We start from the raw sequence: 21,595 nt of genomic DNA, 5'->3' as shown, positions 1-21,595 counted from the left end.
GTATAGTATAGTACCAATATTTATTTTTTGAACGTGAGAGGAATTCTAAGAAGTCTTAAATAATTTTTTTTTTTGCGTGTAAAATACGTTGCCGTGTTCTGGGCTAAATTAATGTAATGTTGATTAGATGATGCCCATATAATCCTTTTGTTTCCATTTCTGTTCTGCTTGTCTGACACACTCAGAAAATTAGTACTATTTGTACTGTAGTAGAATATTGTGTATGCAGGTTTTCTGGTACCGTTGAGTTGCTGCTATGAAAGCTCACACATGAAAAGGCAAGCAGTCCCAGTACTAATAAGAAAACTGTATGACTGTGTGAGTTTTGGAATGTAACAAATGTATGAAGGGCAACACATAAAGAACTGTAAAACAGTGTTAAGTGTGTGTTTGTTTGTACAAATGTGGGCATAGATCATTCAGCAGTGGTATTTAAGTTGACGTATGTTCTCAACTCACACTTTAGTTACCTAGCAGTTTTGTCCAATAGAATTAATTTGTAAACACTGCCAGAATATTTTCTAGCTGGTTTGTAATTTTTTAAGAGTTTTTTAAGATGTGGATGTGTAAATAAAATTGCAGTATTTAAAGTTTTTGTCTTGTGGAAGAGGAAAGTTAAAAGTTGTGTGAGCGTGAAAATTTGCGAGACAAAGGGGCACTTCTGCGGGGGAAGAGAAAACAAAGACTTAACGCAGACCATCTCTTTTTGTACAAATTAAACAGTTGCCCCAATGTGTGGGGCCAAAATACTAATCTAATTTAGCTTTGCATTGTATGCTAGTTTAAAAAGAAACCCTCTGTAAAATACTGTAAAAAAAAAACCCAACCAAAAAAAGCTTTTATGGTGGGTTTTGTAAGTCGATTTATGAAAGGATGACCTGTTCCCTAGCTGTGATCTCACCACTTCAAATGGATGTAATTTGAATAAATTTTGTATGGTAATGAATCAATAAAAAGGATTTTTTAAAGAGTTTAGATTTGTATACAGCTCTCTATTCTTACTCTTGGTGCCTATCATGCTGCTTCTTGGAACCCAGCTGGTACTATTTTCATTATTAGTGCTCACACTCCTTTGACACCAGGTATGTTTCAATCCCTTTTTTTTAATTATGCTAACAAGAAGTTCAGCATTTTTTTTAAGCCAGAGTGAAACAAGAATAAAAGACACATGTAAAGAGACACAGTAGGAGATCCAGAGGTTGGGATAACACGGGTTTATTTTTATTTATCCCCCCACATGAATTATGAACAGACTTCTTGCAAACTTCATAGAAATTGGGTTATTCTAGGATTAAATGACATGAAAGCGATCGTTGAGGAACTCTTTAACCTTCCTACTGATAATTCTCCAGAAGTCTCCTAATAGGAGCCTTGAAAAGAACGAGTTCTGGTTACTTGAGTCATCTCCAGCAGTCTCTTGCACCAGACATGCATTTACAAACTTGTACTCCCTTTCTGGTCTTGGTGCTGCCACCATTCTAGATGCATGGCCATCAACTAGTAAAAGAAAAAAAAAACTATCAGGATAATAAAATCACAGTAATATGGTTGTTTGCTTAAATGTTACGCTTCTGAGCAAGTTGTATCTGTCTTCACAGAATCACACAGAATCAGTACGGTTGGAAAAGACCTGTAAGATCATCGAGTCCAACCTGGGGGGGGGGGGGGGGGGGGGGAAACACAAAACCCACGCCACACAACAACAATAACAAGCCACAACCCACCCAACACCACACAGCACCATGTCCATCAAGCTACATCCCACAATGCCACATCCACACGCTCCTTGAATACCTCCAGGGAGGGTGACTCTACCACCTCCCTGGGCAGCCTATTCCAGTGTTTCACCACTCTCTCAGTGAAGAACTTTTTCCTAATGTCTAGCCTGAACCTCCCCTGTCGCAACTTGAGGCCATTTCCTCTAGTCCTGTCACTAGTCACTTGGGAGAAGAGACCAACACCCACCTCTCTGCAACCCCCTTTCAGGTAGTTGTAGAGAGCGATAAGGTCTCCCCTCAGCCTCCTCTTCTCCAGGCTAAACAACCCCAGCTCCCTCAGCCGCTCCTCATAAGACTTGTGTTCCAGACCCCTCACCAGCTTCGTCGCCCTTCTCTGGACACGCTCCAGCACCTCAATGTCCTTCTTGTAGTGAGGGGCCCAAAACTGAACACAGTATTCGAGGTGCGGCCTCACCAGAGCCGAGTACAGAGGCATGATCACCTCCCTGCTCCTGCTGGCCACACCATTTCTGATGCAAGCCAGGATGCCGTTGGCCTTCTTGGCCACCTGGGCACACTGCTGGCTCATATTCAGCCGGGTGTCGATCAACACCATCTTCAACAACATCTTCTACGCACACAAGGAGAAGGCTACTATTGCAGCCCTTTATGCACTTGTCCCTACTCTGACTTCTGCACCCAGCAGTACCGAAAGGAAGGTTAGAGAAGATCCTCTGTTCTTCTACATTTCCAATGAAGAGTAACGGAGGGCTAGAGGACTGTGCTCTCCCTTTGAAGCAGAGACAGCAATAAATGTCCTCTTTCTCTCCTGGCTGTCATAGCTCCCTGGCCTGTTTGCAGTTTCTCTGTTCCACAGCTGCCATAAGCACTTTTTTATTCGCCCTTAGAATCTGCTACTGATTGCCACTTCTCCTGTCGTTTTCTCTCTGCTTTCTGTAGCTGCTTTGTAAACTTGGGATGTGCTGAGTTGCAGGAGGAAAAAACCAGCCCGTTCAACTACTTAGTTCTGCTCCCCTGAGCTAGCGCAGTGTACCTCAACATTATTCAGCGTACAAATATTACTTTCAGGGAGGCTTTATTGGGGCCCGTATGCGCTGCATTCCTTGGCTGCCAGCAGATGGAAAGGAATTCTGAGAAATCGGGCAAAACTGGCCTGAATGATAGGCAGCTACATGCTCCTTTACACACAGGAGAGGAGTTTAAAAAAAAAAAGGGGGGGGGGGGTGGTGGGTGGTGTTCCTGCCCTTGAACCTACAGTGAGAACTTGTCCACCTACAAATGACAGACACCATCACTTTCTATTCTTTTTTGACTTATACCTGAAAGAGTCAGTTACACCACTGTCTTGATGCAGACATGGACATTTTTGTTGCAGAAAGAAAGTACGAAAGATATGTAGGGTACTTTTTCTGGCATGAGACATTGCTACATGTTTAGAAGCACCAAATTTAGCAGTATACGCTGATTTTTTCCTGTGTGTAACACAGTTAATGCACCATGCCATTGGTGTTCCTGGAGCCAACAATTCTCAAGGTTAAGTGAACCAAGAGCAGCTATAGCAAAGTCATGGAGTGGTAGTAACTAAAGCATAAACAAATAGAATTCATCTCCCCATTTTCCTTTCCTTGCTGAGGCAAAAGCTGCCTGGATATTACTCTACAGCTGAGCAAAGACCAACAGAATGCTTTGCCTTTGTTACGTTCAGGAGCTTCTTTACCCACTTTTTTCTTTCTAAAACTTGACAGGGAGAAAGTGGCACATCTAACAGAAAAAAACGGGTTGCTCTCAATTCTGAAGGGCGCTGAATGGTGCTGACAAACGACCAGCCAAATTCTCCTAAATTGCAGGAATAGAAGAAGGAATCCAGTTTCTTCTATCTTGGAATCAGGACTCTCCTAAGAGGAATCTTAGGATTCCCCATTTTTTTCCTGCATGCCTTCCCACTTACTTTTCCACCCAGAACTGCATGTTAGTTATCTGAGAAGAAGGTTGTCATGGAAAAATTGGGCCCTCACTTCCCTGGCTGTTTCCCTTCCCTAAGGATAGTGGCTGAGATGCTCTAAAACAACTAAGGATGTTCTCTTCTACTAACCATGAGCTAAAACTGAGGTTTGTATTTTATTTTCCTAGTAGTTTTTGTATTTTCCAACTCCTGCAAAAACCTGGAATGACTTAAAACGGTGTCTCCGAGCCTACCACCCCTCTTCAGCAGGAAGTACGGTATGCCGGCAACTTGGAAAGCATGTATTCTAAAGCTCTTCTTTGGACATTCAAGGAACTGGAGCATGTATATTGCCCGTCTATAGAAGGCCAGTACTGGAACTGGTATTGCCAGCTGCTGTCTCTTCAAGAGCAGTTTTCCCAGGTGGGTATAGAGAAGCTTTCTTCCTGCGGTCGAGAGATGGTAGGGAATCATCTGCTTCCCTTGCTACCTGCTGCACTACCAGCAGTCTGTGTGCAGCTTGATGTATCACGAATATGCTACAAAGCAATTCAGATTTGTGAGCTTCAAAAGCACTTAAAGGGTGTCTTCCATGTTGTGGCTACATCCTAGGACTGAACAGGACTGTGCTGGCACAAGGGCTGCTTGACATTATGAATTCTTGGCAGCGGGACAAAGTAAGGACTCCGCCGGATCATGCTGAAACTGATCAGCACGGCCTGTTTATGTCACTAAGCATGGGACTCACAGGTTATTCCTGCCTGGGAGCTGCTCTTGGAGCTCACTGCCTCCCCTTCACGAGTGGTGTTTTGTCAGTCTCGGCCATCGGGAGATTTTTGGATATGTCTAGCAGGCTATCTGTGCTTTGCTTTTTTGAGTCAACCATAAAACAGCACTGATGTCAGCCCAGTTTTGTTTAACCAGAGCGGTAACACTTGGCTAGTCGAGATAACTGTGGGGTAGTGCAGTGCCGTGCTCCCAGAACAGAGAAGTTTAAGTCAAGGACTGCATATGAAATACCTAGAAAACTGAAAAGGAGAAGGAAGGGACTCGCTAACCTTATCAGGAAGCAGTTATAATACTGATTGTCGTTACTGACATACCAAGGACTACTTACCCCATACTATGAAGGAGGCTGTCTAGAGCAGATCAATGCAGCTACTGATGTTAAGATGGTCTCCTCCATTTTCTTCTGGGCTAAAAATGCTGCAAAAATAATGAATTACACATCACTCAGTCCCACTGAGAGTACCTCTGGAAAGTACTTGTGTGCTTAAACAAAGACCAATCACAAAGGCAAATGTATCTTGAGCTGTAAGGATGACTCTATCATGAGGCCAGGGTGATATTAATAGTGCTCAGTCCTGCCTAGAATGATTTGTTCTTAAAGATTGATTTAAATTAAGTGCTTGTTACTTTCTGTCCCAGTTTTTCCTCTTCAAATCTCTGTTACTTTGTTCTCATTGTTATCCCTTTTTTGCCTGTGAACATTGTCAGGTCAGTGTGACATAAAGTGAGACCCAGTTTTTAAGAAAAAGGAGAGGGAGGGGAAGCGATATCACAGGTAGAAGTTGCCAAGTTTTACCTGCTGGCACACCGATAGGCCTAGCATGGAATACGCTCAGGGCGTTCATTCGCTCTTCCTCCAGTTCGAGGGAGACCATCATCTGCTATCTGGAGAATAGAATCATGATTCCAAAGGCTCCTTCTAAAGAGAGAAACTTCATGTTTGAAACACAATTACAAGAAATGGTGATTTTTACACCCCAAAGCAGGCTACCCCAAAATAAAATAAATATGTTAAAGAGGCAGTATCAATAATCTTTTTAGGTTAACTGTGTATATAAAAAAAAAGCAATAGCATTATGCTTGCCCTCTAGAACACGCTGATCAAGAAGGAAGCAGTACCTTTAACAATCTGTCTGCTCAGAGCCCTGGCTTTACCCATCCACAGCCAGACTAATGGCTTCCAAAACATTAATCAGAAAAGTTGCTACTAGCCCTATATTGGCGGGAAACAATGCCAGAAACTTTAGCCATCTAATATTAAATCCTTGGACCAACATCTTCCAGACTGACTGAACAGAAAAGCTGCTACCAGCATTGTATTTTGAGGAAATGAGCGATTAAAAAGAAAAGGGCTGTGGGCATGGCAGGCATCAATAGCTCGTCATTACGCGGAAACTTCCGAATCCAAGTGCTTTAACTGGCTTTTACTGCCGGACCTAGTTTTCACTCAAAACGGAGGTGAGTCTCCAAGGATGCGGAGAAACGAAGCGCGGAGGACGCGTGGCCTTGGCGCTCGGCAGATGCCCCGGCGCCGGTGATCTGCGCTGCAAACCCAGCCACGGCGCAGCGCCGGAGGACACCCCATGGCAGCGCCGGAGGACACCCCCTCTCCAGCTCCACGACTTCCCCTTCCCCCTCGCCACAGCTGACGCTCCCAGCACGGCGGCCCGGCGCCGCGGCCACGGGAGCAGCCGTGAGGGCTCCTACGGCCCTAGCGCCCGCCGCGCCCTCCCCCGCCCCGCTCCGGCCAGGCCTCAGCTCTGCTCTTCCCCCACGTACGGCACTCCACCGGCGAAAGGAGCGGGAGCGCCGGCCCGGCGGACAAACCCCTCGGCGGTCGCGCAGCGGGACGGGCAGGCCCGCGCTGCCGCGCCGCTGCCGCTGCCCACCCCGCCGGGCGGCGCAGCCGCGCTCTCTCTCGCGAGGCTGCGTCCCAGAGCGCGTGCACCGGTTTGGCCGCTGCCGACCGCCGTCGCGGCGCTGCTGCGCGCGCGCGGGGGCTTGAGGCGGGGCGCGGCGGCCGCGATGGCGGAGCCCTGCTGAGGGCGTGCGGGGCCCGGCGGGGTGAGAGCCGGGGCTCGCCGTGGAGGCCTTCTACCCCCTTTTCTCCCCCCCCCGCTTCTCCCTCCCCCCTCCTCTCTCCTCTCTCCTCTCTCCCCCCTCCCCCCTCCTCTCTCCCCCCTCCCCCCTCCTCTCTCCCCCCTCCCCCCTCCTCTCTCCCCCCCTCCCCCCTCCCCTCTCCTCTCTCCCCCCTCCCCCCCTCCTCCTCTCCTCCCTTCTCCCCCCCCTCCTCCCCCCTCCTCCCCCCTTCTCCCCCCCCTTCTCCCCCCCCTTCTCCCTCCCCCCCTCCCCCCTTCTCCCTCCCCCCCCTCCTCCCCCTTCTCCCTCCGCCTTCCCTTCCCCCCTCCACCTCGTGGTTCTCTGTCCACCAGTTCTGCTCGTTCCTGCCATGTCTTTTTGTTCTTTTTTTTCCCCAGGATTATTCTCCAAGAGGATTTAGACCTTGCTTCAAAAGGTATGACTTTTCTTTTGGCTGTATTCGTTCTTTTGGGGGCCACGGAAATAAACTAAGCTTCTTTGTTTTGCAGCTGCTCCATTATAGCAGGTATTTTTCTGGAAGAGAGAAAAAACAACAAATCAAAACTTTTTCCTTCCCTGTATTGAGTTGATAACTTTACCTGTTTGTACACACTGTTAGTGGTATAAAGTATATAATCATATTTTGATGTAAAAAATCAGAATATTTACAACAGTATAAAGTAGTGTAAGAGATGTCGCCTCCCCCCCACCCCCCCAATATTCTTTATTGCTAGACTTTCCACAGCTTCTTATTTTGGTTCATCCTTTGTGGCCTTTTTAGAGATCCTGGGATTTTTGATCTAGAAGAATGCTAAACGCTTCTATGTCTTTGTCAGATGCATCCTCTTTGTGACATCATCATATTCCTTCTTAAGTTAAATGTTATAAAAGTTATATGAAGTTTGATTTTGAAGTGTACTTTGCAAGATTGACTGAAGGACTCACACTGGGGAAAATGCACAGGTGTTTAACTTCTTATGTCCTTGAGTAATTCAGTTTGTACAAAATACTTTGAGGTGTTGCCAGTAGCCTGAGATTTCTGTTCCTGAAATCTGGTTTTAAAGAAATTAAAGCCTTGTTTCTTTTGTTCTTCACTGCCAGTTAGGAAAGTGTTGTGTTTTCCCTGTAAACTCTGTGAAATGCCCCTGTGTGATTTCCTTAGTAAACTGTTGAGACATGTACAAAACCAAGTGTCCAATGCTAAATCAGACATTATTCTGATGAAGAACTACACACAGCACAGTGTGAGGCGTGTGATTAATGCATAGCTTTTTTTTTTACAGGCTCCTTTAGTAAATAACTTTTTTTTCCTTTCCTGAAAACTGATCTGGATCTTGAGATCTGCTGGGAGCTATAGATGCATGTATATTTACTTTCTTGTGGAAAATATAAATAGATTTTAATGATTTTCTCGTGTATTATATGAGCCAGAGGATAATTAGCTATTTGATGTTAGCTAGGTGTAGTTGTTTAACACCTTGTACCTGAGGTGGTACAGGAATTTTTCTTTTGCTGTCCTAATGAATGAAGTAATTCAGATGAAAGTCCTGTGGGATCAGGAATTCTAGGAATAGTTTGATTTCTTTTCTTTTCTATGATTTCTATGACTGTGAAGACATTGAAATACTGTGCACCTGTTTTCAGCACACAAATAAAAGAGCCAGAACAACCTCTGAAGGAGGCGTGTGAATGCTCTGTCTTTCATTCTTCTGTGATGTGAGTGGAAGCGTATCTATCGCATAACATGAACTCATTATTCCACTGTGCTGCCTGACATGGTTAAGAATACTTGTATCGTGGATATGTCACGTCAGAGGAGCTGCAGGGTTTTTGAGTTAGAAGGTGGCAAGGTACAGATTATTTAAAAAAAAAAACCAAACAACCCTCTCTATGGTTTGTGGCTTTCTCCCTGCCTGTGTTTGAGATCTCTGGGGAAGAGGGCCTCAGGAAATATCTCTGGATAGTTGATTGTTTTTATGTGCTCACCTTCCCTCATCTATATGATCTATCGCAGGTATATGTAGAAATACATCTGACTTTTCTTTATGAGAACATATGCAGTCGATACTAAGCCTTGGCTTTGTATTCAAATGCTTGCTAATATCAGTCTTCTCTAATGCTTCTTGAAGATGCCTGCTGCCTGTGAACCAGTGCTTGAAGATATTGAAGATACCGTGTCAGCAGAAGATTTGAAGCCACGTGATCGGCAGTTTGTAAGAAAGAACATTTTTCCAAAAGTGCGACAATGCAATTCACAAAAAAATACTCAGGCAGACGATGATCCCCCAAGTGACAGGTAAATTCTTCCATCAACCCTATCTTGTTGCTTTGCTCATATCTTGTGTGCACTGTCAGCTTCTAAAAATAAGGTGGAAGTTCTCATTGTCTCATAGTGTAAAATTTGAATACAAGATAAAAATGAGTAAAATAGTGTTTATAAAATGTAGTGATAATGAACAATAAATCCTGGGCAGATTTCTTGTCCTAGACAAACTTTCTCTAGAAATCAGTTATGACGGAGATATTGATTAATGGAGTAATCAGACTGGAAAAATGGTTCCTGTTACTTCAGCTTGTATGTGTAAAACATTCCTGAAAAATTGTCTGCTTCACCTTAATTACCTAAATAGAAGCTGAGCTCTTCAAAATGCAGTCCTGGAGTAGCCTTGTGCCATCTGGAATGAGAAATAAGAATAAAATCCTGAGACTCACGAAAGGCTTGAGGCTGGAAGGGACCTCTGGAGGTCATCTTCTGCAAAGCCCCTGCTGAAGCAGGGCCACCTACAGCCAGGTGGCCAGGACCGTGCCTAGCTAGTTTTTGAATATCTCTAAAGAGGGAGATTCCACCACCTCCTTGGGCAACCTGTGCCAGCGCTCAGTCACCCTCACAGTCAAAAAGTGTTTCGTGATGTTCAGAGGGACCCTGTGTTTCAGTTTGTGCCCGTTGCCTCCTGGCCTGTCACTGGGCACCGCTGAAAAGAGCCTGTGTCTGTCCTCTTTGGACCCTCCCTTCAGGTATTTAATATCCATTGATGAGCTTCCCCCGAGCCTTTCTCTTGCAGGCTGAACAGTGCCAGCTCTCTCAGCCTCTCCTCTTAGGAGAGATGCTCCAGTCCCTTAACCATCTTCATGGCCCTTTGTTGAACTGTCTCCTGCATGTCCATCTCTCTCTTGTGGGTGCATCCCATCAGGGACTTAGGTATGTCCAGTTTGCTGAAGTATTCCCTGACCTGACCCTCTTCCACCAAGGGTACATCTTCCTTGCTTCAGTCTTTCCACCTGGCTTCTGGAACCTGGGATTTCCAAAGGCTGTACTTGTTGTTTGTACATCCTCCTGCAAGTGATATAGTGAGACTTCTTTTGAACTTACTGTTTTATTTCAGTGGAAATCGTATGCAGTAACTATGGAACGTATCTTTTGTGTTTTTCCTTCTTGTGATTCCCCTAAGAGCAGAATCAACTTTCTGCTGCAGTGGAATTGATGAAAGTATAAATGAACTCAGTTATTGATTCTAGTTTCTACTGCATTTCAGAGATCTGGATTTTGGTTGGTGCCACCCCCTGCTCCCCCTCCCCCCCGCCCTTAATTTTGAGCTGGTGGATGAAATTTCCCTGCATTATAAAGGTGGAAATAAAGTATGTCTGGAATGTGCAGGAAATTTGATTTTGGTTTCTCATTAGTGTTCAAAAGAGATTTTTATAAGCATAACAGTCCACCTTTATGTGAAGCCCCATTCTGCCAGGAGTGTGTGTACAGCCGAACCGGTGGCCTATAGATACTTGACACTAGCACTCCATTCTCCGAAGTATTCAGGAGAATACTGTATGTTATTTAACAGGCTGTATTTTAGTGTTTTTGACCCAAGAATGCACATTGAATGTACGTTGTTTAGACAGTAGGAACACTAAATACATTGTACATGTGCAACACGTGTTGCACATGTCTAATGATCATTAATCTGCCATCAACAATTTTTTGTTTCTAGCTAGGGGAAGTAGCTTTAAAAAAAGAAGCGTGGGGGAGGAGAAAAGAGAAAAGATGTGGGCAGGGCAAAGGATGGTGTTGCAGGATGTCTGTTGTTCTTGTACTGGCATCTTTAGCTCATTGGCACAGTTATCCCAGGAGTTTCAGTGAGAGCTTCTTGCAGAATTTTTTGTTGGTTCTTAAACCATTGTGTGTGCCAGCTCCATGGTGCACATCTGCCATGCTGCTTCTGTAGCCCAGAAAGGTTGGGATATGAGCTTTCAGACGTTAGTGTGGCTGGTGGCAGGCTTAAGTTAAGAATTTATAAAGGTGCCTTGTATGGAGGGAACTCCGGTCAATGAGTGCCATAATATCAAAAGGCTGCAGTTTAGCTCTACCTGTTTGCTGGTGGCCTCATTTCAGTGCAGTCACTTGAAGATCCCTTGTTAAATGATCATTTTCAGAAAGTGAGTTGTTTGGTTTGTTTTTTTTCAATACAACTGCCGCGTACTGAATCTCTTCTTATCCTACAGCTCTTGTACATTCTCCATTCTAAAACTCTTTTCTTGCCACTTGTGGTGGCTTGACCCTGGCCAACAACTGAGCAGCCACCCAGCCACTTGCTCAGCCCTCCTCTCAGTAGGCTGAGGGAGCTAACTGGAAGAGCAAAAGCGAGAAAACTTGTGGGTTGGGGTAAAGACAGTTTAAGTGAAGGCAAGAGTAAGGATAAACTTCAAGGGATGCAAAAGCAATTGCTCACCACCTCCCACAAGCAGACTGATGCCCAATCAGTCTCAGAACAATGGTTAGTTTGGGAGGACCAAACCGCCAGTTTTTATTGCTGAGCATGATGTCATCTGGTATGGATTATCCTTTTGGTCAGTTTGGGTCAGCTATTCTGTCCATGTTCCCTCCCAGCCTCTTGTCCATCTCCAGCCTGCTTGAGGCGGGGTGGAGCACGGTGGGCAACAGGAGGTTGTGATGCTGTGCAAGCACTGTTCCACAATAGCTAAACCACAGGTGTGTTATCAACACTGTTTTAGTCATAAATACAAAACACAGCATCATACAGGTAGCTGTGGAGAAAGTTAACTCTATCCCAGCCAGATCTATTACCCGCTCCACTAAACTCACATAATTATAATGTTTTTCCCTGCCTGTTTTGGAGTCGTTATTGTTTGTGTTGCTTATTTTATAGTTGAAGAATTACAATTAATTGAGTCTGTTCAGTGGCCCTGACGGGGAAGCGTGTTCCTCTTTTAACTTCTTCGTTAATTTTTACTTATCAGCGTTATTCCTGGTGCTCAGAAAATCTGGATTCGTACATGGGGATGTTCTCACAATAATTCAGATGGTGCATATATGGCTGGACAGCTGGCTGCATATGGATACGAAATGACAGGGAACAATATGGGACAAGTCGCATAATTCAGTTTTTTGGGGTGAACGTTCAGAGCTGTCAAGCTGTTGTTGAATGTTTTCAGTCTTAATTACACTTTTTTAAAATGCCCCTTTGATCTCTTTCTGATTTGAAGGTGAGGAGGTAAAGTGTTTTCCTGGCATTAAGGAGAATGATTACAAGATGAGTGCTTTCAGAATGGTTAGGTTTTCCTGACAGGGCAGCCATCTGATAGATGTCATGCAGTGCCTTTTGTGGGCATTTTGCTTGCTAAACTGAATTGAAAAGTTTTCGTAGGAGTGGAAGGGAAAGATCTTACTTCTTGGGCAGAATCTAGCTGGTTGTCTGATTGTAGCTGGTGGAACCCAAGTGCGAGAGAGAGAGAGAGAGGAAGGAGAAGTGTTGTCACTTAGTGATGAGTGTGTTTGCTGCTGGAGCAGAGGTGAACTACTCCATGTGAATGATCCTTTGTTTTGGGAGGGATGATCAGTATGATGGAGGCGGGATGATCTAGGATTGTATCTTGTACATTTGAAAGGGCTGAAGATGCTGTTTTTCCTTTCCTTCCAAATACTTTAAAACACTCCCTGTCATCTTGTTCCACCTCCCCAACCCTAAAAAAACCCCCAAACTTGTGGTTGTGCTGGCCACGTTTCATCTCCTTAATGAGAAATGTGTTGAAAGAAAAGCTTGTAGAAAGCTGAAAACACAGATTGATGTTGTGTTTCAGTGGAGAATTATTGACTGAATGCTTTTGTGTAACTTACAATTAGTCAAAATAAAAATTTAAATTTTATTAATTAATTCAAGTTTTAGTTTGTCTCGCATTTAAACTTGCATCCTGCTTGTACTGAAAGACTGCAAAGTTGTCTTTCCTGACACTTTACTAGAAGTATTTTCTTCCTGATTTCACAAAATGCTTGTTTCTCTTCTTGAATGTCTCATGATATCATGAAACAGTTACATCTCATTTTCCTGTTTCGCAGTTGATCTTTCTGTTTTTGTCTAAGTAGAAACTAGATACTGAATTATTCAAGTGCTGAACTATTGGAGGGAACCCAGGTTATTCTTTAAGGAGTAGCGCAACTCTGGAGTGGGTATGCTCTTTTCACAGACAAGTGGAGTGCTGGTCCAAAAAGCCTTCTTTGTGGCAGCTGTTTTTGTAAGACTACAAATGAGTTCTCGGTTTTGCCTCGTTACGGCTTTCTTAAATTTAACTTCTTTTTATCTTAATCTCTCTAATGCATAGTGTTGCAGAAGCTACTTTGGGCTTGTCAAGATTTGGACAGCTGTCGTGTGCTTTTGGAATTTTATTGGGAGACATGGAGGAAAGATGGAGTGCAGCGAAGGAAGGAACTACCTAAAATTTTTGATACCTTCTCTTTTTGGAAAATGAAGTGTTCATAACTTGAGACTAGAAATCAGTCTACATCTAGAATCTGAAACTGAGAACTAAAAACTGACTAAAAATTGCCATAGCTGGGACAGAAATTGCCTACAGAGGAATTTTGGGAACTGTATAGGAAATTGCCTGCTAGTTTCTGGTCATTATTAAATCGATGTCTTGATTTAGTTTGTGTGTGTGTATATGCCTATATTAAATCAAACAAACCAAAAAACCCCAGTGCTGGGGTGGTAGGCAGAAATTATCCAGTGTGGTTTCTTTTTTGTGAAATTAGGTAACTTCTTTTTAAGCTGATACATTTAAGGACCTCTGGAAATGTCATTTTTGTTCAACAGAACAAAAATACTGGCTACAAATTCTGGCTCAAGTAACTTTTTACAAATCCATCTCTTGAATGTTCTCCTTTATAGGCTGATAATGAAGCTGGAGCTGAGTGCAAGTATTGCAAGTATGATAGCTGTATGTGAGACTAGGAGGTGGTGAAGAGGGCAACCGCCTTTCTGCTCAAGATAGTGATGCTTCTGGCCACAAGTGCGTATGAAAGTGCTCTATTCCTGCTTGGATTGCTGATAATGTCTCTCAGGGTTTCACACGGGGACTGATCTATGTAATGGACTTGGAAGACAGGATGTCTTCCAGCCTTCAGCAAGTTTGTGGACTATGCCGACCTGGGGGAAGTGGTTGATAGTCTAGAAACCAGTGCTGTGGTTCAGAGGGACCTTAAAAGACTAGAAAAAGGGCTAGCGGAAACCATATGATACTTAGCAAAGGCAAATGCAAAATCCTAGGGTTGGCATAACCCCAGCTAGTGGTAAAGGTGGGGGTGGGCAGCCTGACTAGAGAGCAGCTTTGCAGAAAAAGATTTTGGGATTCAGGTGGACAAGAATTGAACATGAGTCAGCAATGTATTCTTGTAGCAAAAAAAGGCAAACTGCATCCTGGGCTGTGCTAGCAAGAGTGTAGCCAGCAGGTCTGGGAGAGTGATCCTTCAGGTCTAGTGGTACCTGTGAGACAGCGTTTGGAGTGCTGTGTCCAGTGAGCCAGCTTGCGCCCGGTTTTGGGCTCCCCAAAACGAGAGAGGTTGATGTAGTGGAGCGAGTCCAACGGAGGGCCACCAAGATGGTTTGGGAGCACACGATGTATGAGGAGAGACTGGGAAGACTGGGTTTCTTCAGCCTTAGGAAGAGAAAGCTCATGGAAGATCCTAGTTGCAGATAGGAATAGCCAGTAGGAAGGTACAGAGAAAATGGAGTCAATCGCCTGTCAAAGGTGTGCAGTGAAACAAAAGACAGCAGAGTCTTGCTGTTGACAAAGTGGCAGTTAAGATTTTTAGCATCCAGTGCGTAACTTATTGCTCATGCTGTCCACCTTTCTATAGAGGAGATGCCAATATAGAAAGTTTTCCAACATTTCTCGAGTATCTCTCGTCAGTCCCTTTTTAAGAAAGCTTGTTATTTTTTTTACAGTGAGTCATCTGGGAAGTCCAGCTAGAATGTCAAGAAGGGATTTAATCTTTTTTGTACTCTACAGTGAAGTAGTTACTCAGTAATAGTAAGTATTGCTTACATAATCCAAATTTCAAACATGTCTTGAAATTAACATTGTTTGTAATATGCAAAAAATAACAAAAAAAGTTTTGCAAGAGCTGTTTTCTAAATCAATGCCTCTCTCTGTTGCTAGAATTTGTTAGTTTAATGTCAAACTGTTCTAAACTTGAGGAAAAGATAGAAATATTCACTAAGGTGAAAGATTGTCTGTTGTCACAGCATCTTGGACAGCTATTACCTAAATAAGTGTTTTGATTAGCCTGTTTCCTGTACGTTCCTAAGCTTTAGAGTCAACAACACTTATTGAAGAGATGCTGGAATGAAGTTCTGGGTCTAGTAAATTAAATGTGACCTTTACTTGCAGTTACTGCTTCATTATAAGGGAAATGGTCAAGCACTGTTTCTAGTGTCTTCTATCTAATTGCAAGATTGAAGAAAAAAAGAGGGTAGAAAAGACGCATCGGATAGACTTTTATTGCTAACTAGGAGTTGTAACAATGCAACCTGCCTTGTAAGTTGGCTTAGCTGAAACTGGGCATAGGTATAATGATGTCTTCTAATGATAGAAGTAAGTTTTTATGACTTGTTGCAAAAATCTTATTCTAATATTATTCCTTATCCCTGTTTATTGGGCGGATTTTCTACCCTGTTCTTGATTTGAACTCTGTTCAAGAGATGCGGAAGTCTTTTTTCTTTTCTTTTTTTCCTTGCCTTTCTTTCACCTGTTTCAAAAATGTTCTTTCTGTACAAGAACCCTTTGTTGCTTTCAAGAGTGGCTCTATCCAAAGGTGAAAACTGAGGGCTGTGCTACAGTTTTTCACAGCAAAGCCTACCTCTGTCTGGGGGGAGAGCGCAGCGTGAATCTGCAATATACAGATGTTTGTTTGGGAAGGGAATTCAGTATGTGTGCCACTTAACAGTGCTTTCTCTCCAAAAAATGGAACCGAACGTGTATAGTCAGACATAGAAGGAACTGACTTGTGAAGCGGGTAGTCATATCAGCATTTGTTGGCATCTATAGGTTTCTGGTTCTGTGGAGTGGATGGGTTTTGGCCCAAGCTTCTTGAATGTATTTTGATGGATGAAGCAGTTAAATATGCTTGGTTTTTTGTGACAACTGTTACAAATCTGTAATATAAAAACTCATCTACACAGTGTATGTAGGTGAGCAGGCACTTCTTTATTGCAGCACTGGACGCACAGGGGATCACTCCACCTAGTGTGCGTGTTTAGTTTCTCTGCTACAGAAGTTGTATACAATCAAAGTATACATAGTCATCATATTTCCAAGAAACAGTTAACATATTCATACAATTTCCGAGAACTCATTAGTATGTGTAAATGCTCGTGACGCATGCGCCTTCAGGTACACAGGTGGTTGTCTAAGGTGCTCTGGTGGTCGTCCATAGTCTTCCTCACTGCTTCAGTGAATGTCCATGAAGGAAGTAGCAGTACAAGGGGAAGGAAGGCTTTTTAAAAACCACGTACTGTAGTGTGCTATTGAGAGGCATAAAAGAGCGGGAAGTTCCCAATATCCGCTGATCCTACTTTCTAGAGCACTAATCAAACATTTTCTGTGTATGTGGTTGAGATGTTTATCAACCTTCCTGGCATATTGTAAGAATTAACTGAATAACTTTTTTTTTAATTATTTTTCTGCTAACATTATGCTCAGTGGTAGCTGAGACATGCATGTAAGAATAATTAAGTAACTCTTCTTGACATGAATGTGGTTTTCCTCTTCATTCTCTTTTTATTTTCAGTGGAATCTGGCTGAAAATCTATTCCGGTTGTTTTCAGCCAAAAAGGACAATTTGGAAAATGAAGTCTGAGCCACCAGAAACTGTTTCCTTGGGCTGTGCTGCTCTACGTGATAGAAAGCCTGGGTACTGGAAGAAAGAATACCTCTTCAAACAAATAGCTGCTGTCAAAATGAGAGTAAGGCGACTTGTTAAACCTGTAGATCCTTCTACAGGTCTTCCATGTGAAAACAAAGAAGCTATGAAGTAAGCAATGCCTTGTCACAGAAGATGTTGACTTGAGAACAATGTACAGACTATTAATGACTTGGAAAATGCTGGGGGGATAGGGAAGTAGAGCTATAAACTATGTATCATAATGGGAAGATACGATGATAGCCTATAAATGACCTAGCCTGAGAAACACAAGTAGCAGTTAGTAGAAATTTTAAATTTCTGTTGGAAGCATAGTTTAAGTTTTGTCACTTTGAGAATCTTTTTTTTTAAACACCCCTCTCCCTTCTCGATTCCTAAATAACAGAGCCTCTGGCTTGAGGTGGAGAATTGTTCTAAAGGACAAAAATGGAAAGGAACACGTAATGGAGAAGGCAAACCTGTCGATTAAGGACACATCTGTTACTATACTTTGGTATAGTACAAATTGGCCATGCTTAGACATCCTGTCAAGCCTGAAACTGTTTGGAGTTATGCCATTGCTTCCTGACCAAAGCAGAGCTCCCAGCAAGAATGGGTGAGTGTTAATAGAGGATTTTTGAGGGGGTTTTTGTGTAACTGGTTGATAATGTGTCTGTAGGAGCTATCTGGCCTTGGTTTGACTTAACAAGTTAACTCTTTCTTAGAAAGCCTCTCTGTAATATTTCTTCCAAAGCGTGTGTCCTTTTCTTCATTGCTCGGGCTTTTTAGCAAGAGATAGGTATAATCCAGCAAGCTCTGACATGAATTCATAGGTTAATGTAGCTACTGACATGCAAGATACAGACTGATAGGTCCTGCCTTGGCAAGCTGAATCTAAGGCATAGCTCGAAATGAGCATGAAACAAACATGTAAATCTAGGAGAATTTAATGTGAGACATTGAGAGTGGAACTGTTGATGGCTACAATGGGGTGATCTCTGTTACTAAGGTTTATTTTTTTCTGTTGGGTAGGTGTGTATGTGAATGGAGGGAACTTGGTGTTTGGCTGCGAGTACAATATAAGTATATGCATATAAAAACAATAGCCCACAGCACAATGTGGGATAGCTGTTGTTTTGTAACTTAAGTGTGTACTATATTCTTCTGGCATTATATTCTGAGCAAAGATGTTTAAATTAAAAGTGTGTATTTGAGGTATGTACGTATTTGGTTGCTGTCAAGGACTTTTCCACATGTCTCTGTCTTACGTGTCATTTTAATACATACAGTATCGGCTACATGCTGCTTACACAAACCCCCTAGCAGTAGAGCTCTGAAAAGAGAGAATTGTTGTTCACCTTTGTGAAATGTTGTTCACCTTTGTGAATTTCAGTTGTTAGGTGTTGAGATCCTGCTCGTATGCTGTAGTTGTTTAAAAGTGATTTTATGGCTGTGCATGCTGAATGCTTTCCAAACTGTTTCCATCATGTGCTGTTGGTCAGACTTCAGAGTGAAAAATGAAATTGGGCTGAACTTTTACATAAATAAGGAGACATAGTCTTGTTGCTACATTCTGTCTCTTCTTTTCGAAGAACAGTGAACATCAGCCCCGGGACCAAGGGCACCGCGGGCAACGCGAGTACTGCGGGCACTACGTCGTTTGCTGCGCTGGTGGCGACGAGCTCTCCGTGCTTGCAGCTGCCACGTGTTGCTGGCAGCGATGAATTTGCTCCGCCTCCTCGTCCTGCTGACCCTGTGTGGGCCTGCGCACGGCACGTGGGACACCTGTGGGTAAGTAAGTGGCCCAAGGCTCCGGCAGGGAGCTTGGGCAACCCTTATGGGCTTCACTGGAGGGTGCCCGCTTGTCCCCCGTGGCCACGCCACAGCTTCCTGAACCCCACCTGGGAACTTCAGTTCCTTGCCAGCACCCACGCTGCTGGCACAACTGGCCTGCGGGGATAAAACAGAAACGGGGGCGGATGCACGCACACCCCACGGGGTTCCCTGGCCTTGCTGTCCACGCAGCGCCTTGTGGAGAGGGAAGACAGCTGACTCGTAGCCTGAAGAGCAGCAAGCCCTCCAGCAGGACAGTAATGAGGAGTTTCTGTTTCCAGAGGGACCTGCGGGCTCCGGCCCATGGCTTCTCAGCACGGCGTGTCGCGCGTCGTGGGTGGCACAGATGCCCAGCCAGGGGCCTGGCCCTGGATCGTCAGCATCCAGGATCCCTGGAAAACAGGCACGGGGCATACATGCGGAGGGTCCCTCATCAGCCCACAGTGGGTCCTCACAGCAGCCCACTGCTTCATTGAGGCCAGGTAAGGGGAGGACCAGGGAACGCGGATATCCCCACAACACTAGCAGGTGCCCTGTCCGCAGCACCGCGTGCTACTGCCATCCCGTCTCCTTGCAGTCCGCCCAGTGCCTGGGTACTGCAGAGCCCAGCTGAGAGACTGCTCAGGAGAAGGCTGGGCTTGTGCCACTGCTTCCTAGCAGCCTCCAGCTCAACATTCCTTGTGCCTAAGGCGTGCCAGGGCACTCGCCCGCTCCCTAGCGCTGCTTGCCTCTCTCCCTTGCGGAGCAGAAGGCAGGGAACTGCAGGGCTGCTGCAGCACATGGCTCCGCTCCCTCTGACCCCTCTCTCCCTCTGCCTTCCAGGCACATCACCATGTGGCGCGTGGTGGTCGGGGCCACCCGGTTGACTCAGCTGGGCCCTGAGGCCCAAGTGCGCCATATCAAGCGGCTACTGGTTCACGAGCACTACAGTAACATCACGCAGAGGAACGACATCGCCCTGCTGGAACTGGACCAGCCTGTGCAGTGCAGCTACTCCATCCAGCTTGCCTGTGTGCCCGACGCCTCGCTGAGAGTGTCAGAGCTGACAACCTGCTACGCCAGCGGCTGGGGTTCCACGACTGCAAGATGTGAGTTCCCAAAAAGTACTCGTGTCCTGAGCGCAAGCTTGGCACGCAGGGGAGACGGGTTGGGCTTCCTGAGAGCAGAGGCGAAAGCCAGAGTCAGGCTGCGGGGACGCATGCCTCTAGAGAGATGGGCCTGAGCCATTCCCCAAAGGGAGGCACAAGGGGACCACTGGTACAGTGCCTTCTAGGTGCAAAGCCAAGCCCTAGGGAAGGGCTTCACCCAGACAGGGGAGGAGAAATGGCAACAGCTGCCTGGTGTTAATTCCTCTCTGTGCTCACAGCTGGAGGATCAACTGATGTCCTGCAGGAGGCCAAGGTCCGCCTCATTGATGTCAACCTCTGTAACAGCAGCGGGTGGTACAGAGGGGCCATCCACACCCACAACCTGTGTGCTGGCTACGCGCAGGGTGGCATCGACACCTGCCAGGTAGGAGCGTGCTACGAGTCAAGCCCCAGCAGCACAGGCAGCCCTCTCACAACCGTCCCACGCAGACCCCAGCGCGTGCTTTGCCTGGCAAGTCACCCTCCCACCGCTGGGTCCCCACCGCTGCTGGGGCTCACCTCCCCTTCCCCACCTGCAGCTCCTTGCCCAGTGCCCCCCTTGCCCCAGAGGCCTGCGACTCTGCCCACAAAGCCCATCCAGTGCTCTTGGCAGCACGCAGCTCCACATCCCAAGCCTGGAGCATGTGCGTTCCACACATGAAGGATCGCTGTGCAGAGAGGAGAGAGAGCCCTACCTTACAGGCCCACCACCCCCTCCCACACAAGCTCCTGTAGGCCCCGGCACCTGAGCGGGGCCTTTCTGTGCCGCAGAGCACAGCTCTGGCAGGTGCTGTGAGAGAGAAGGAGCCAGCCGTAGTGCTGACGGAGGCCACCCAACAACACCTTTGTCCTCTCTCCTCCGCTGCAGGGCGACAGCGGTGGTCCTCTCGTCTGCAAAGATAACAATGCAGACTACTTCTGGCTCGTTGGAGTCACCAGCTGGGGGAAAGGCTGCGCGAGAGCAAGACGGCCCGGAGTCTACACCTCCACGCAGCACTTTTACGACTGGATCCTGGCACAGATGGGACTGCGCCCAGCAGTATCGGCTACTCCAACGCCACAGCCAGGCTTCACCTCAAGCCCCTTTCAGAGGCCGAGACCCATACCAACTCAGTTGGGCACGTTTACACCCTGCCCATTTCCAGTCCAGAGGCTGGTGCAATTCTTTACTCGGGTGCAGGAGCTCCTGCAGTTCCTAAGGGGGACAAAGGCCTGAGCAGCAGGATGGACAGGATCCAGTGCAGCCGGCAGCGTACCACCGCCATTTCCTTGGCAGTGCTGAAGGGCTGAAGCTGACTCAGTTCTTCCAATAAAATTGCCAATTTTCACAGCTAACCGTGCTTCAGTCCGATTCAGTCTCCCGGGCAAGGCAAGGACTTCCACGCCCGGCGCCTGCAAAACGAGGCCGCAGGCAGTCAAGTAGGGCACAAAGGGAAAGAGCCACTCAAAAGGGCTGAAACCGTGCCTGGTCAGAGAGGAGGGTGCTCAGAGCCAGCGTGAGATGGAGAAGACTGGCACACTGTGGCTAGAACGAGGATAGGGAAAAAATGATGGGACATGCAGACGACTTTGGGGGTGTGCATTAAGGCACACAAGCTGCCGACTAGGGCCTGGCGTAAGCCTTAGCTCACTGAACGGCCTGTGCGAAACTCCTGAGCGTGACAAGAGAAATTGCTGACCGTAGCGAACAGACTGAGCAGCTGACAGGAGTTACAGTGCCATGAGGAAGAGCCAGATTTCACGGGTAGTTGAGGGGGATTGATGGGAGAGGTGGCCCCACTTCACAGATAATTGAAGGGAGAGTTGGGCTCATTTTGGGGAGAGGAATCTGGCAGGGCCAGCAGTACCCAGGAAACCCCATCAGTAATGCCGTGGAAGTCCAAGGTGACCTAGCTAA

At 45.8% G+C, this 21,595-nt stretch overlaps 1 protein-coding gene and 1 long non-coding RNA gene across 3 annotated transcripts; one reads left to right on the top strand and one right to left on the bottom strand.

Moving 5' to 3' along the window:
• Positions 1-1,199: 1,199 nt before the first annotated feature.
• On the bottom strand, positions 1,200-6,328 carry LOC132321738 (uncharacterized). Its single transcript, XR_009484861.1, has 4 exons — positions 6,250-6,328; positions 5,267-5,389; positions 4,799-4,887; positions 1,200-1,497 (listed from the first exon to the last, which is right to left on the bottom strand). It is a non-coding gene; the product is annotated as an uncharacterized LOC132321738 (long non-coding RNA).
• A 2,480-nt stretch (positions 6,329-8,808) lies between these two features.
• Positions 8,809-20,925, top strand: LOC132321720 (acrosin-like). Of its 2 annotated transcripts, XM_059835165.1 has the most exons (7): positions 15,971-16,802; positions 17,145-17,354; positions 18,331-18,529; positions 18,853-19,053; positions 19,394-19,674; positions 19,944-20,083; positions 20,567-20,925. In XM_059835165.1, the coding sequence occupies exons 3-7, from the start codon at positions 18,459-18,461 to the stop codon at positions 20,912-20,914; spliced, it is 1,041 nt and encodes a 346-aa protein (XP_059691148.1). In that variant the 5' UTR covers positions 15,971-16,802; positions 17,145-17,354; positions 18,331-18,458; the 3' UTR covers positions 20,915-20,925. The 2 variants fall into 2 exon arrangements, 1 of the variants encoding a protein (XP_059691148.1); XR_009484854.1 differs by lacking the exons at positions 18,331-18,529; positions 18,853-19,053; positions 19,394-19,674; positions 19,944-20,083; positions 20,567-20,925 and adding exons at positions 8,809-8,845; positions 13,728-13,848; positions 14,784-14,868; positions 17,771-18,322 and having other exon boundaries at positions 16,628-16,802.
• The last annotated feature ends 670 nt before the right edge of the window (positions 20,926-21,595 follow it).

This window comes from Gavia stellata, unplaced genomic scaffold, assembly GCF_030936135.1.
Source record: "Gavia stellata isolate bGavSte3 unplaced genomic scaffold, bGavSte3.hap2 HAP2_SCAFFOLD_44, whole genome shotgun sequence".
NCBI lineage: Eukaryota > Metazoa > Chordata > Aves > Gaviiformes > Gaviidae > Gavia > Gavia stellata.
Note: the sequence above shows the minus strand (reverse complement) of the source record. Positions and strands in the feature narration are given on the sequence as shown.

What these genes read in the sequence shown, in the direction of transcription:
- LOC132321720 (XM_059835165.1), top strand. Translation starts at nt 18,459, where the DNA reads ATGAATTTGCTCCGCCTCCTCGTCCTGCTGACCCTGTGTGGGCCTGCG. An exon ending in CACTGCTTCATTGAGGCCAG is followed by an intron (nt 19,054 to 19,393) that starts GTAAGGGGAGGA and finishes TCTGCCTTCCAG; the next exon opens with GCACATCACCATGTGGCGCG. An exon ending in AAGATGTGAGTTCCCAAAAA is followed by an intron (nt 19,675 to 19,943) that starts GTACTCGTGTCC and finishes TCACAGCTGGAG; the next exon opens with GATCAACTGATGTCCTGCAG.